General features: G+C 55.0%; 1 protein-coding gene across 34 annotated transcripts; it reads right to left on the reverse strand.

Annotated features, from left to right (window-relative positions):
- Nucleotides 1-783: 783 nt before the first annotated feature.
- LOC144108844 (uncharacterized) lies at nt 784-12,747 on the reverse strand. 34 transcript variants are annotated; one of them, XR_013309518.1, is made up of 14 exons: nt 11,363-12,747; nt 9,832-11,277; nt 9,328-9,763; nt 8,333-9,270; nt 7,308-8,247; nt 6,804-7,239; nt 5,809-6,746; nt 5,303-5,723; nt 4,293-5,219; nt 3,776-4,224; nt 3,287-3,707; nt 2,260-3,201; nt 1,771-2,191; nt 784-1,685 (listed from the first exon to the last, which is right to left on the reverse strand). XR_013309518.1 is itself a non-coding variant. In XM_077642035.1 (10 exons), exons 4-5 carry the CDS (start codon nt 5,652-5,654, stop codon nt 5,084-5,086), a joined length of 354 nt encoding a protein of 117 aa, XP_077498161.1. In that variant the 5' UTR covers nt 5,655-5,723; nt 5,809-6,746; nt 6,804-7,239; nt 7,323-8,247; the 3' UTR covers nt 784-1,685; nt 1,771-2,191; nt 2,260-3,201; nt 3,287-3,707; nt 3,776-4,224; nt 4,293-5,083. The 34 variants fall into 34 exon arrangements, 30 of the variants coding, with proteins under 30 accessions (XP_077498161.1, XP_077498179.1, XP_077498178.1 ...); XR_013309519.1 differs by having other exon boundaries at nt 5,288-5,723; XR_013309520.1 differs by lacking the exon at nt 5,303-5,723.
- Nucleotides 12,748-14,798: the final 2,051 nt, after the last annotated feature.

The following is a 14,798-nucleotide window of genomic DNA, read 5'->3' on the forward strand; positions in this document are numbered from 1 at the left end:
GGTTGTCGCTGGTCAGGGCATCCTCCCAGTGCTCGTGTGTCGGGTGTGGCACTATTCATTTTTTCTCTGGATTGCCCTGGCATTCCCAAGATATATGGTAGAGCGTGGGGCTCGCTCCGCATTAAGGACAGTACTTGGGAATTATGTGGGTCTGATGTTGTGTAAAATGTGAATACTTAGATGTGCGTTTGTTTGTATCCTCCTCGAGTCAATGACATCTGAGGACAGTTGTTTCTGTGGCAGTGAGAAATGTCACCTTTCTAGCCTAAGGTGTTCTATAGCCTTTCACAATAGTCCTATAAGTGGGGTGTGGTAAGATTGGGAATGCAATCCAATGGAGACGCAATAATTGAACAGTTTGACATGTGGAAGGAAGTGTGGAAGTGAATTCTTTCCTTAAATAGGTCATCGAGAACACTTGCGCCCTCGGAGAAGCGCGGTAAAAGAGGGAGTAAAAGAACAAAAATAGAGGCGGTGTAGAGTCGGGCTTCGGACGAATTCATTTTGGCTTGTTTAACATGCACCACGAGCTTACAGGGCCAGAGGGTTATCGAAAGGGCCACCATCACAAATGTTGCAGTAACTAAAGCCTACATGTACGGCTAGAATTAGTAAAACCGAAATGTCAGACCCTGCTGAGAAGCAAAATAGCACGGAGACCACCGTTGCCTCCACTTGGAGGCAGCTTCTCAGCAGGGGAATTCGTGACCAGCCTGTCAAGCAGTTACTGCTTTGAAGCTGCGCGGCTGGAAGGCCATAGATTAACCACAGGACACCACAGCAAGTTTTTTGCATATTTATTTCAGCTGTCCGGGAGCCACGGTGAAGACCAGCGATGGTACGGCAGATTTGGCCCCGCTCGAAACCTAGCAGGCATAACGAGAGAGCTCCCGCGAGCTTCCCCGACAGTGCTGGTAAAAGCGCCTCAGGTCAGTCTTTGCTATGGGCAGGTAACAGCTAAACTGGTCGGCTCAACTGCTGCGGCTCTTTCGTGTTGCAGCGCCCTTGGAATGTGGCCACGAACAGAAGCGGACGAGCAGAGCCTATTGTGAAGCCACGACTAGGCTCGTCTTCGGGGCCTCCCCCTTCAACGCCCCTGGATACTTCCATGGAGAGACCTTGCAGCGTCCGGGACGCTGCGTCAGGCAGGTTGCGACCCGGCTGGAGGGCCGTCAAGCTTGTTCTGCAGGGATGAGCCGGGGAAAACGGTTACGAACAAGTTCGCTTGTACAACAAGCACACTCAACACTAGAACTTCGTGCACCTTGAAGAGAGTCCTTGTAGTTCTGCTGCGAAGGCAGTTATCAGGACCGTCCAGAAGGTGCCAGCAGCTCTGGACTGTTCAAAGCGATTATTAGTGTTAGTCCCAGCGGTAGCAATGCCAGAGGATCCCTTTACCGCTCCTCGACGGCGTCCACAGTAATAGGCGCCACGAGGCAGTCGTTGCTATGGGCAGGTAACAGCCGAACTGGTCGGCTCAACTGCTGCGGCTCTTTCGTGTTGCAGCGCCCTTGGAATGTGGCCATGAACAGAAGCGGACGAGCAGAGCCTATTGTGAAGCCACGACTAGGCTCGTCTTCGGGGCCTCCCCCTTCAACGCCCCTGGATACTTCCATGGAGAGACCTTGCAGCGTCCGGGACCGTCAGGCAGGTTGCGCACCGACTGGAGGGCCGTCAAGCCTGTTCTACAGGGAAGAGCCGGGGAAGACGGTTACGAACAAGTTCGCTCGTACAACAAGCACACTGTCAAAACACCATAACTTCGTGCACCTTGAAGAGAGTCCTTGCAGTTCCGCTGCGAAGGCTGTTATCAGGACCGTCCAGAAGGTGCCAGTGGCTCTGGACTGATCACAGGGATTATTAATGTTAGTCCAAGCGGTAGCAATGCCAGAGGGTCCCTTTACCGCTCCTCGACGGCGTCCACAGTAATAGGCGCCACGAGGCAGTCGTTGCTATGGGCAGGTAACAGCCGAACTGGTCGGCTCAACTGCTGCGGCTCTTTCGTGTTGCAGCGCCCTTGGAATGTGGCCATGAACAGAAGCGGACGAGCAGAGCCTATTGTGAAGCCACGACTAGGCTCGTCTTCGGGGCCTCCCCCTTCAACGCCCCTGGATACTTCCATGGAGAGACCTTGCAGCGTCCGGGACCGTCAGGCAGGTTGCGACCCGGCTGGAGGGCCGTCAAGCCTGTTCTGCAGGGATGAGCCGGGGAAGACGGTTACGAACAAGTTCGCTCGTACAGCAAGCACACTGTCAACACTAGAACTTCGTGCACCTTGAAGAGAGTCCTTGTAGTTCCGCTGCGAAGGCAGTTATCAGGACCGTCCAGAAGGTGCCAGCGGCTCTGGACTGTTCAAAGCGATTATTAGTGTTAGTCACAGCGGTAGCAATGCCAGAGGATCCCTTTACCACTCCTCGACGGCGTCCACAGTAATAGGCGCCACGAGGCAGTCGTTGCTATGGGCAGGTAACAGCCGAACTGGTCGGCGCAACTGCTGCGGCTCTTTCGTGTTGCAGCGCCCTTGGAATGTGGCCATGAACAGAAGCGGACGAGCAGAGCCTATTGTGAAGCCACGACTAGGCTCGTCTTCGGGGCCTCCCCCTTCAACGCCCCTGGATACTTCCATGGAGAGACCTTGCAGCGTCCGGGACGCTGCGTCAGGCAGGTTGCGACCCGGCTGGAGGGCCGTCAAGCTTGTTCTGCAGGGATGAGCCGGGGAAAACGGTTACGAACAAGTTCGCTTGTACAACAAGCACACTCAACACTAGAACTTCGTGCACCTTGAAGAGAGTCCTTGTAGTTCTGCTGCGAAGGCAGTTATCAGGACCGTCCAGAAGGTGCCAGCAGCTCTGGACTGTTCAAAGCGATTATTAGTGTTAGTCCCAGCGGTAGCAATGCCAGAGGATCCCTTTACCGCTCCTCGACGGCGTCCACAGTAATAGGCGCCACGAGGCAGTCGTTGCTATGGGCAGGTAACAGCCGAACTGGTCGGCTCAACTGCTGCGGCTCTTTCGTGTTGCAGCGCCCTTGGAATGTGGCCATGAACAGAAGCGGACGAGCAGAGCCTATTGTGAAGCCACGACTAGGCTCGTCTTCGGGGCCTCCCCCTTCAACGCCCCTGGATACTTCCATGGAGAGACCTTGCAGCGTCCGGGACCGTCAGGCAGGTTGCGCACCGACTGGAGGGCCGTCAAGCCTGTTCTACAGGGAAGAGCCGGGGAAGACGGTTACGAACAAGTTCGCTCGTACAACAAGCACACTGTCAAAACACCATAACTTCGTGCACCTTGAAGAGAGTCCTTGCAGTTCCGCTGCGAAGGCTGTTATCAGGACCGTCCAGAAGGTGCCAGTGGCTCTGGACTGATCACAGGGATTATTAATGTTAGTCCAAGCGGTAGCAATGCCAGAGGGTCCCTTTACCGCTCCTCGACGGCGTCCACAGTAATAGGCGCCACGAGGCAGTCGTTGCTATGGGCAGGTAACAGCCGAACTGGTCGGCTCAACTGCTGCGGCTCTTTCGTGTTGCAGCGCCCTTGGAATGTGGCCATGAACAGAAGCGGACGAGCAGAGCCTATTGTGAAGCCACGACTAGGCTCGTCTTCGGGGCCTCCCCCTTCAACGCCCCTGGATACTTCCATGGAGAGACCTTGCAGCGTCCGGGACCGTCAGGCAGGTTGCGACCCGGCTGGAGGGCCGTCAAGCCTGTTCTGCAGGGATGAGCCGGGGAAGACGGTTACGAACAAGTTCGCTCGTACAGCAAGCACACTGTCAACACTAGAACTTCGTGCACCTTGAAGAGAGTCCTTGTAGTTCCGCTGCGAAGGCAGTTATCAGGACCGTCCAGAAGGTGCCAGCGGCTCTGGACTGTTCAAAGCGATTATTAGTGTTAGTCACAGCGGTAGCAATGCCAGAGGGTCCCTTTACCGCTCCTCGACGGCGTCCACAGTAATAGGCGCCACGAGGCAGTCGTTGCTATGGGCAGGTAACAGCCGAACTGGTCGGCTCAACTGCTGCGGCTCTTTCGTGTTGCAGCGCCCTTGGAATGTGGCCATGAACAGAAGCGGACGAGCAGAGCCTATTGTGAAGCCACGACTAGGCTCGTCTTCGGGGCCTCCCCCTTCAACGCCCCTGGATACTTCCATGGAGAGACCTTGCAGCGTCCGGGACCGTCAGGCAGGTTGCGCACCGGCTGGAGGGCCGTCAAGCCTGATCTGCAGGGAAGAGCTGGGGAAGACGGTTACGAACAAGTTCGCTTGTACAACAAACTGTCAACACACCAGAACTTCGTGCACCTTGAAGATAGTCCTTCCAGTTCCGCTGCGAAGGCAGTTATCAGGACCATCCAGAAGGTGCCAGTGGCTCTGGACTGATCACAGAGATTATTAATGATAGTCCAAGCGGTAGCAATGCCAGAGGATCCCGTTACCGCTCCTCGACGGCGTCCACAGTAATAGGCGCCACGAGGCAGTCGTTGCTATGGACAGGTAACAGCCGAACTGGTCGGCTCAACTGCTGCGGCTATTTCGTGTTGCAGCGCCCTTGGAATGTGGCCATGAACAGAAGCGGACGAGCAGAGCCTATTGTGAAGCCACGCCTAAGCTCGTCTTCGAGGCCTCCCCCTTCAACGCCCCTGGATACTTCCATGGAGAGACCTTGCAGCGTCCGGGACCGTCGGGCAGGTTGCGCACCGGCTGGAGGGCCGTCAAGCCTGATCTGCATGGAAGAGCTGGGGAAGACGGTTACGAACAAGTTCGCTTGTACAACAAACAAACTGTCAACACACCAGAACTTCGTGCACCTTGAAGAGAGTCCTTCCAGTTCCGCTGCGAAGGCAGTTATCAGGACCGTCCAGAAGGTGCCAGTGGCTCTGGACTGATCACAGGGATTATTAATGATAGTCCAAGCGGTAGCAATGCCAGAGGGTCCCTTTACCGCTCCTCGACGGCGTCCACAGTAATAGGCGCCACGAGGCAGTCGTTGCTATGGGCAGGTAACAGCCGAACTGGTCGGCTCAACTGCTGCGGCTCTTTCGTGTTGCAGCGCCCTTGGAATGTGGCCATGAACAGAAGCGGACGAGCAGAGCCTATTGTGAAGCCACGACTAGGCTCGTCTTCGGGGCCTCCCCCTTCAACGCCCCTGGATACTTCCATGGAGAGACCTTGCAGCGTCCGGGACCGTCAGGCAGGTTGCGCACCGGCTGGAGGGCCGTCAAGCCTGTTCTGCAGGGATGAGCCGGGGAAGACGGTTACGAACAAGTTCGCTTGTACAACAAGCACACTGTCAGCACTAGAACTTCGTGCACCTTGAAGAGAGTCCTTGTAGTTCTGCTGCGAAGGCAGTTATCAGGACCGTCCAGAAGGTGCCAGCGGCTCTGGACTGTTCAAAGCGATTATTAGTGTTAGTCACAGCGGTAGCAATGCCAGAGGATCCCTTTACCGCTCCTCGACGGCGTCCATAGTAATAGGCGCCACAAGGCAGTCGTTGCTATGGGCAGGTAACAGCCGAACTGGTCGGCTCAACTGCTGCGGCTCTTTCGTGTTGCAGCGCCCTTGGAATGTGGCCATGAACAGAAGCGGACGAGCAGAGCCTATTGTGAAGCCACGACTAGGCTCGTCTTCGGGGCCTCCCCCTTCAACGCCCCTGGATACTTCCATGGAGAGACCTTGCAGCGTCCGGGACCGTCAGGCAGGTTGCGCACCGACTGGAGGGCCGTCAAGCCTGTTCTACAGGGAAGAGCCGGGGAAGACGGTTACGAACAAGTTCGCTCGTACAACAAGCACACTGTCAAAACACCATAACTTCGTGCACCTTGAAGAGAGTACTTGCAGTTCCGCTGCGAAGGCTGTTATCAGGACCGTCCAGAAGGTACCAGTGGCTCTGGACTGATCACAGGTATTATTAATGTTAGTCCAAGCGGTAGCAATGCCAGAGGGTCCCTTTACCGCTCCTCGACGGCGTCCACAGTAATAGGCGCCACGAGGCAGTCGTTGCTATGGGCAGGTAACAGCCGAACTGGTCGGCTCAACTGCTGCGGCTCTTTCGTGTTGCAGTGCCCTTGGAATGTGGCCATGAACAGAAGCGGACGAGCAGAGCCTATTGTGAAGCCACGACTAGGCTCGTCTTCGGGGCCTCCCCCTTCAACGCCCCTGGATACTTCCATGGAGAGACCTTGCAGCGTCCGGGACCGTCAGGCAGGTTGCGACCCGGCTGGAGGGCCGTCAAGCCTGTTCTGCAGGGATGAGCCGGGGAAGACGGTTACGAACAAGTTCGCTTGTACAACAAGCACACTGTCAACACTAGAACTTCGTGCACCTTGAAGAGAGTCCTTGTAGTTCTGCTGCGAAGGCAGTTATCAGGACCGTCCAGAAGGTGCCAGCGGCTCTGGACTGTTCAAAGCGATTATTAGTGTTAGTCACAGCGGTAGCAATGCCAGAGGGTCCCTTTACCGCTCCTCGACGGCGTCCACAGTAATAGGCGCCACGAGGCAGTCGTTGCTATGGGCAGGTAACAGCCGAACTGGTCGGCTCAACTGCTGCGGCTCTTTCGTGTTGCAGCGCCCTTGGAATGTGGCCATGAACAGAAGCGGACGAGCAGAGCCTATTGTGAAGCCACGACTAGGCTCGTCTTCGGGGCCTCCCCCTTCAACGCCCCTGGATACTTCCATGGAGAGACCTTGCAGCGTCCGGGACCGTCAGGCAGGTTGCGCACCGACTGGAGGGCCGTCAAGCCTGATCTGCAGGGAAGAGCTGGGGAAGACGGTTACGAACAAGTTCGCTTGTGCAACAAACAAACTGTCAACACACCAGAACTTCGTGCACCTTGAAGAGAGTCCTTCCAGTTCCGCTGCGAAGGCAGTTATCAGGACCGTCCAGAAGGTGCCAGTGGCTCTGGACTGATCACAGGGATTATTAATGATAGTCCAAGCGGTAGCAATGCCAGAGGATCCCTTTACCGCTCCTCGACGGCGTCCACAGTAATAGGCGCCACGAGGCAGTCGTTGCTATGGGCAGGTAACAGCCGAACTGGTCGGCTCAACTGCTGCGGCTCTTTCGTGTTGCAGCGCCCTTGGAATGTGGCCATGAACAGAAGCGGACGAGCAGAGCCTATTGTGAAGCCACGACTAGGCTCGTCTTCGGGGCCTCCCCCTTCAACGCCCCTGGATACTTCCATGGAGAGACCTTGCAGCGTCCGGGACCGTCTAGCAGGTTGCGCACCGGCTGGAGGGCCGTCAAGCCTGTTCTGCAGGGATGAGCCGGGGAAGACGGTTACGAACAAGTTCGCTTGTACAACAAGCACACTGTGAACACTAGAACTTCGTGCACCTTGAAGAGAGTCCTTGTAGTTCTGCTGCGAAGGCAGTTATCAGGACCGTCCAGAAGGTGCCAGCGGCTCTGGACTGTTCAAAGCGATTATTAGTGTTAGTCACAGCGGTAGCAATGCCAGAGGATCCCTTTACCGCTCCCCGACGGCGTCCATAGTAATAGGCGCCACAAGGCAGTCGTTGCTATGGGCAGGTAACAGCCGAACTGGTCGGCTCAACTGCTGCGGCTCTTTCGTGTTGCAGCGCCCTTGGAATGTGGCCATGAACAGAAGCGGACGAGCAGAGCCTATTGTGAAGCCACGACTAGGCTCGTCTTCGGGGCCTCCCCCTTCAACGCCCCTGGATACTTCCATGGAGAGACCTTGCAGCGTCCGGGACCGTCAGGCAGGTTGCGCACCGACTGGAGGGCCGTCAAGCCTGATCTGCAGGGAAGAGCTGGGGAAGACGGTTACGAACAAGTTCGCTTGTACAACAAGCACACTGTCAGCACTAGAACTTCGTGCACCTTGAAGAGAGTCCTTGTAGTTCTGCTGCGAAGGCAGTTATCAGGACCGTCCAGAAGGTGCCAGCGGCTCTGGACTGTTCAAAGCGATTATTAGTGTTAGTCACAGCGGTAGCAATGCCAGAGGATCCCTTTACCGCTCCTCGACGGCGTCCATAGTAATAGGCGCCACAAGGCAGTCGTTGCTATGGGCAGGTAACAGCCGAACTGGTCGGCTCAACTGCTGCGGCTCTTTCGTGTTGCAGCGCCCTTGGAATGTGGCCATGAACAGAAGCGGACGAGCAGAGCCTATTGTGAAGCCACGACTAGGCTCGTCTTCGGGGCCTCCCCCTTCAACGCCCCTGGATACTTCCATGGAGAGACCTTGCAGCGTCCGGGACCGTCAGGCAGGTTGCGCACCGACTGGAGGGCCGTCAAGCCTGTTCTACAGGGAAGAGCCGGGGAAGACGGTTACGAACAAGTTCGCTCGTACAACAAGCACACTGTCAAAACACCATAACTTCGTGCACCTTGAAGAGAGTACTTGCAGTTCCGCTGCGAAGGCTGTTATCAGGACCGTCGAGAAGGTACCAGTGGCTCTGGACTGATCACAGGTATTATTAATGTTAGTCCAAGCGGTAGCAATGCCAGAGGGTCCCTTTACCGCTCCTCGACGGCGTCCACAGTAATAGGCGCCACGAGGCAGTCGTTGCTATGGGCAGGTAACAGCCGAACTGGTCGGCTCAACTGCTGCGGCTCTTTCGTGTTGCAGTGCCCTTGGAATGTGGCCATGAACAGAAGCGGACGAGCAGAGCCTATTGTGAAGCCACGACTAGGCTCGTCTTCGGGGCCTCCCCCTTCAACGCCCCTGGATACTTCCATGGAGAGACCTTGCAGCGTCCGGGACCGTCAGGCAGGTTGCGACCCGGCTGGAGGGCCGTCAAGCCTGTTCTGCAGGGATGAGCCGGGGAAGACGGTTACGAACAAGTTCGCTTGTACAACAAGCACACTGTCAACACTAGAACTTCGTGCACCTTGAAGAGAGTCCTTGTAGTTCTGCTGCGAAGGCAGTTATCAGGACCGTCCAGAAGGTGCCAGCGGCTCTGGACTGTTCAAAGCGATTATTAGTGTTAGTCACAGCGGTAGCAATGCCAGAGGGTCCCTTTACCGCTCCTCGACGGCGTCCACAGTAATAGGCGCCACGAGGCAGTCGTTGCTATGGGCAGGTAACAGCCGAACTGGTCGGCTCAACTGCTGCGGCTCTTTCGTGTTGCAGCGCCCTTGGAATGTGGCCATGAACAGAAGCGGACGAGCAGAGCCTATTGTGAAGCCACGACTAGGCTCGTCTTCGGGGCCTCCCCCTTCAACGCCCCTGGATACTTCCATGGAGAGACCTTGCAGCGTCCGGGACCGTCAGGCAGGTTGCGCACCGACTGGAGGGCCGTCAAGCCTGATCTGCAGGGAAGAGCTGGGGAAGACGGTTACGAACAAGTTCGCTTGTGCAACAAACAAACTGTCAACACACCAGAACTTCGTGCACCTTGAAGAGAGTCCTTCCAGTTCCGCTGCGAAGGCAGTTATCAGGACCGTCCAGAAGGTGCCAGTGGCTCTGGACTGATCACAGGGATTATTAATGATAGTCCAAGCGGTAGCAATGCCAGAGGATCCCTTTACCGCTCCTCGACGGCGTCCACAGTAATAGGCGCCACGAGGCAGTCGTTGCTATGGGCAGGTAACAGCCGAACTGGTCGGCTCAACTGCTGCGGCTCTTTCGTGTTGCAGCGCCCTTGGAATGTGGCCATGAACAGAAGCGGACGAGCAGAGCCTATTGTGAAGCCACGACTAGGCTCGTCTTCGGGGCCTCCCCCTTCAACGCCCCTGGATACTTCCATGGAGAGACCTTGCAGCGTCCGGGACCGTCAAGCAGGTTGCGCACCGGCTGGAGGGCCGTCAAGCCTGTTCTGCAGGGATGAGCCGGGGAAGACGGTTACGAACAAGTTCGCTTGTACAACAAGCACACTGTGAACACTAGAACTTCGTGCACCTTGAAGAGAGTCCTTGTAGTTCTGCTGCGAAGGCAGTTATCAGGACCGTCCAGAAGGTGCCAGCGGCTCTGGACTGTTCAAAGCGATTATTAGTGTTAGTCACAGCGGTAGCAATGCCAGAGGATCCCTTTACCGCTCCCCGACGGCGTCCATAGTAATAGGCGCCACAAGGCAGTCGTTGCTATGGGCAGGTAACAGCCGAACTGGTCGGCTCAACTGCTGCGGCTCTTTCGTGTTGCAGCGCCCTTGGAATGTGGCCATGAACAGAAGCGGACGAGCAGAGCCTATTGTGAAGCCACGACTAGGCTCGTCTTCGGGGCCTCCCCCTTCAACGCCCCTGGATACTTCCATGGAGAGACCTTGCAGCGTCCGGGACCGTCAGGCAGGTTGCGCACCGACTGGAGGGCCGTCAAGCCTGATCTGCAGGGAAGAGCTGGGGAAGACGGTTACGAACAAGTTCGCTTGTACAACAAGCACACTGTCAACACTAGAACTTCGTGCACCTTGAAGAGAGTCCTTGTAGTTCTGCTGCGAAGGCAGTTATCAGGACCGTCCAGAAGGTGCCAGCGGCTCTGGACTGTTCAAAGCGATTATTAGTGTTAGTCACAGCGGTAGCAATGCCAGAGGGTCCCTTTACCGCTCCTCGACGGCGTCCACAGTAATAGGCGCCACGAGGCAGTCGTTGCTATGGGCAGGTAACAGCCGAACTGGTCGGCTCAACTGCTGCGGCTCTTTCGTGTTGCAGCGCCCTTGGAATGTGGCCATGAACAGAAGCGGACGAGCAGAGCCTATTGTGAAGCCACGACTAGGCTCGTCTTCGGGGCCTCCCCCTTCAACGCCCCTGGATACTTCCATGGAGAGACCTTGCAGCGTCCGGGACCGTCAGGCAGGTTGCGCACCGACTGGAGGGCCGTCAAGCCTGATCTGCAGGGAAGAGCTGGGGAAGACGGTTACGAACAAGTTCGCTTGTACAACAAACAAACTGTCAACACACCAGAACTTCGTGCACCTTGAAGAGAGTCCTTCCAGTTCCGCTGCGAAGGCAGTTATCAGGACCGTCCAGAAGGTGCCAGTGGCTCTGGACTGATCACAGGGATTATTAATGATAGTCCAAGCGGTAGCAATGCCAGAGGATCCCTTTACCGCTCCTCGACGGCGTCCACAGTAATAGGCGCCACGAGGCAGTCGTTGCTATGGGCAGGTAACAGCCGAACTGGTCGGCTCAACTGCTGCGGCTCTTTCGTGTTGCAGCGCCCTTGGAATGTGGCCATGAACAGAAGCGGACGAGCAGAGCCTATTGTGAAGCCACGACTAGGCTCGTCTTCGGGGCCTCCCCCTTCAACGCCCCTGGATACTTCCATGGAGAGACCTTGCAGCGTCCGGGACCGTCAGGCAGGTTGCGCACCGACTGGAGGGCCGTCAAGCCTATTCTACAGGGAAGAGCCGGGGAAGACGGTTACGAACAAGTTCGCTTGTACAACAAGCACACTGTCAAAACACCATAACTTCGTGCACCTTGAAGAGAGTCCTTGCAGTTCCGCTGCGAAGGCAGTTATCAGGACCGTCCAGAAGGTGCCAGTGGCTCTGGACTGATCACAGGGATTATTAATGATAGTCCAAGCGGTAGCAATGCCAGAGGGTCCCTTTACCGCTCCTCGACGGCGTCCACAGTAATAGGCGCCACGAGGCAGTCGTTGCTATGGGCAGGTAACAGCCGAACTGGTCGGCTCAACTGCGGCGGCTCTTTCGTGTTGCAGCGCCCTTGGAATGTGGCCATGAACAGAAGCGGACGAGCAGAGCCTATTGTGAAGCCACGACTAGGCTCGTCTTCGGGGCCTCCCCCTTCAACGCCCCTGGATACTTCCATGGAGAGACCTTGCAGCGTCCGGGACCGTCAGGCAGTTTGCGCACCGGCTGGAGGGCCGTCAAGCCTGTTCTGCAGGGAATAGCCGGGGAAGACGGTTACGAACAAGTTCGCTTGTACAACAAGCACACTGTCAAAACACCATAACTTCGTGCACCTTGAAGAGAGTCCTTGCAGTTCCGCTGCGAAGGCAGTTATCAGGACCGTCCAGAAGGTGCCAGTGGCTCTGGACTGATTACAGGGATTATTAATGTTAGTCCAAGCGGTAGCAATGCCAGAGGATCCCTTTACCGCTCCTAGACGGCGTCCACAGTAATAGGCGCCACGAGGCAGTCGTTGCTATGGGCAGGTAACAGCCGAACTGGTCGGCTCAACTGCTGCGGCTCTTTCGTGTTTCAGCGCCCTTGGAATGTGGCCATGAACAGAAGCGGACGAGCAGAGCCTATTGTGAAGCCACGACTAGGCTCGTCTTCGGGGCCTCCCCCTTCAGCGCCCCTGGATACTTCCATAGAGAGACCTTGCAGCGTCCGGGACCGTCAGGCAGGTTGCGCACCGGCTGGTTCTCGCTCAAGAGGTCACCCGAACCAACGCGTCGTAGGAGGACCGGGGAGGAATCCTGGAACCTCGGCAGGAGAAGCAGGACAGGAGTGGTCTCTGTTGTGGCGAAGTAACATCCAAACTGGTCGGCCCAACGGCTGCGGCTCTTTTGTGTTGCCGCGCCCTTGGAAGTGAGATGCCATGACGTCAGAAGCGGACGAGCGGAGCACGGCTAGGCTTGTCTTCGGGGCCTTTCCCTCAACGCTTCGGCCAGGTTCCGCAAGGATCGTCCATCCTCCCGCGGAGTCGTCCACGGCGAACGCTGCATCAAGGCTTCCTCGAAGCAGGTGTCAAATCATGGGGACGCTATAAGCTTGACACAGGTGGAGGTGAATGAATGAAAGCACATCTCAGCGACCGGTGGAAGGCTGGATGGCGAAAGGGTACTTGCCGACGTGGCCACCCAACTGGTCTCGGCCGTGGCTCCCGGACAGCTGACGCTGGCGTTCGATTGGCTCCCGCTTTTATAGCCGCTCGCTTCGTCTTCCTCGCGTTTCTTCACAGCCCTCTTCTTCGCTCCCTTTGAAAAGGAAAAGTACTGCTTGTTGCGGCTGGCCCAGCTATGTGATTCACGTTGTTGTTCGAAATCCTCTGCATGAAATGTGCAGCTGAGTGTGGAAGACTATTTGTGCATGGTCTGCCAAGCGACTCCCATACTGAGCTTCCTCGCAATATTTTGCGTTTCACAGTCTACCGCGAAAGCATTGTAGGTTTGTTTTCCATAGTTAAAATTCGCGTCGTTTTGTCGTTTTTTCCCGCAAATCTTACGAAAAGAATAGTAAGACAGAAGGCAGAAGGATGAAAAGGCCTCTGAACAAAATTTGGGCGGCGAAGGTAAGATGGAGTGTTTCAAGCGCTATTACGAAGCAATCAAACAACTTTATGACGCGAACGATGCGACTAGATGGCGGTGAACAAGCACCTTTGTACCTAAATGACTGGTATACTGTAATGTTGTCTTTATAATATTAATATCTCACAATAAATAATTTGTTTTTTGAGAAATTCATTGTGAAGAAGAGAAGGAAGAAGTTTGAACGCATTTTGTCTGTAGGGAGAAATTTTTGATATTTCTTAGTAAAAATATATCATTTAAATCAATATAGCCGTATGCTCGTTGTTTTTACATTGCAGCATACGGCAGTTAGCCTGAGGTTCACGGAATAAATCTATATAATATACTCACGGCCATGCCAGAACCTATTTAATCTTTTCGAGACTAGATGCCTGAAAGTGTGCGATGGGCCGAAATGCAACGGGTCGTGGGTATCCTGGTGCGATAGTAGCGATGAATAAAGAGAGACAAAACGCTCTACATATGCCTGTCGCATAAATTCAATCGAATTTCTTAGGTCTTATGAGCAAACAGGAATACAGCGACTGGCCTGTTCTTTTCTTTTTTTTCACAGTCTCTGCAAATAGAGACAGTTATACTGACGTTGAAAGCACCGAAACACACCCCAGCGATTGCTAGCTATTTCTTGCGGTATAATTCAACGAAAGCATCACTCTTAACACTGCTGTCACCCTTCACGCCTTTCCGACGGAGTATGAGGAAACGGCAGGTTGATCTGGTGGTCAACCGGAACAGCCAGCGCAGTTTTTTGTCAGCGTTTTGATTATGCGTCCCGGATCACACGCATCGCTTTGTTGTGGCAAGTCAGCATTGCTTCCAATTGGGCAAGTGTGTAGACACGACGTCGAGTAAAATAGGTAGGAAACAGCAGACATCTCTCTGCAGCTACCTTAATCCGCGTGCACTCCGACATTTTACCGATGACAGGGTGCCGCCGTGCAGGTTGTAATAATTTGATAATTTACAGAACAAGAAGGCAGGTAGTCATGAGTTGTACGCTCCAGGATGAGAGGCAAGTCTAGGAGTGAAGGAGTGAATGGCCACATCGCACGGTGTTTTATAGAGATGTAATTGCGATCTGCATTGATTCATAGCCAAGCAGTGGGAATGGAAGTAACTACATCCAAGCTTCAAATGTGGCCCATCCTTGCAGACAAACATACTGGACGGTAGTTTTCACTGGGAGCGCCATTGTGGATTCCTGCTGATTATTGTGAGGTGGTTGCGACCCATTACTGCTTCAGCATTCTTCACTCATGTTTTTGGAATGCGGAATCGGGTGCTTTAATTAAGATTTTCGGAGGCTCCGTCCTTCCAACTCGCGCCCATTTGGGAGTCAAAAACATCACCGGGCCCTCCAGCAAGCAAAATACTTCCTACTCTGCAAAGGACATTAGAGTTAGCCCGTCTAAGGGCCGGTTTTGACTCCCAGGTTTCCCTGTCTTTTGTGAACTTAGTGTTTTTGTGCTCCTGCATACGCAGCGCTCTACCTTCTTTTTCTTTCGCTTCTATGGGCCAAGTGCCACGTAAGCAAACAAAGAGAACGGTTATGACATCTCTGTCCTTGTGCTCTGCAAGGGCCGGCTTTGTCCCCATTCCCAGTATGTTAATGCTTTGGTTCTTAAAGTAATGCA

The sequence above is a fragment of the Amblyomma americanum genome, chromosome 10, assembly GCF_052857255.1.
Source record: "Amblyomma americanum isolate KBUSLIRL-KWMA chromosome 10, ASM5285725v1, whole genome shotgun sequence".
Taxonomy (NCBI): domain Eukaryota; kingdom Metazoa; phylum Arthropoda; class Arachnida; order Ixodida; family Ixodidae; genus Amblyomma; species Amblyomma americanum.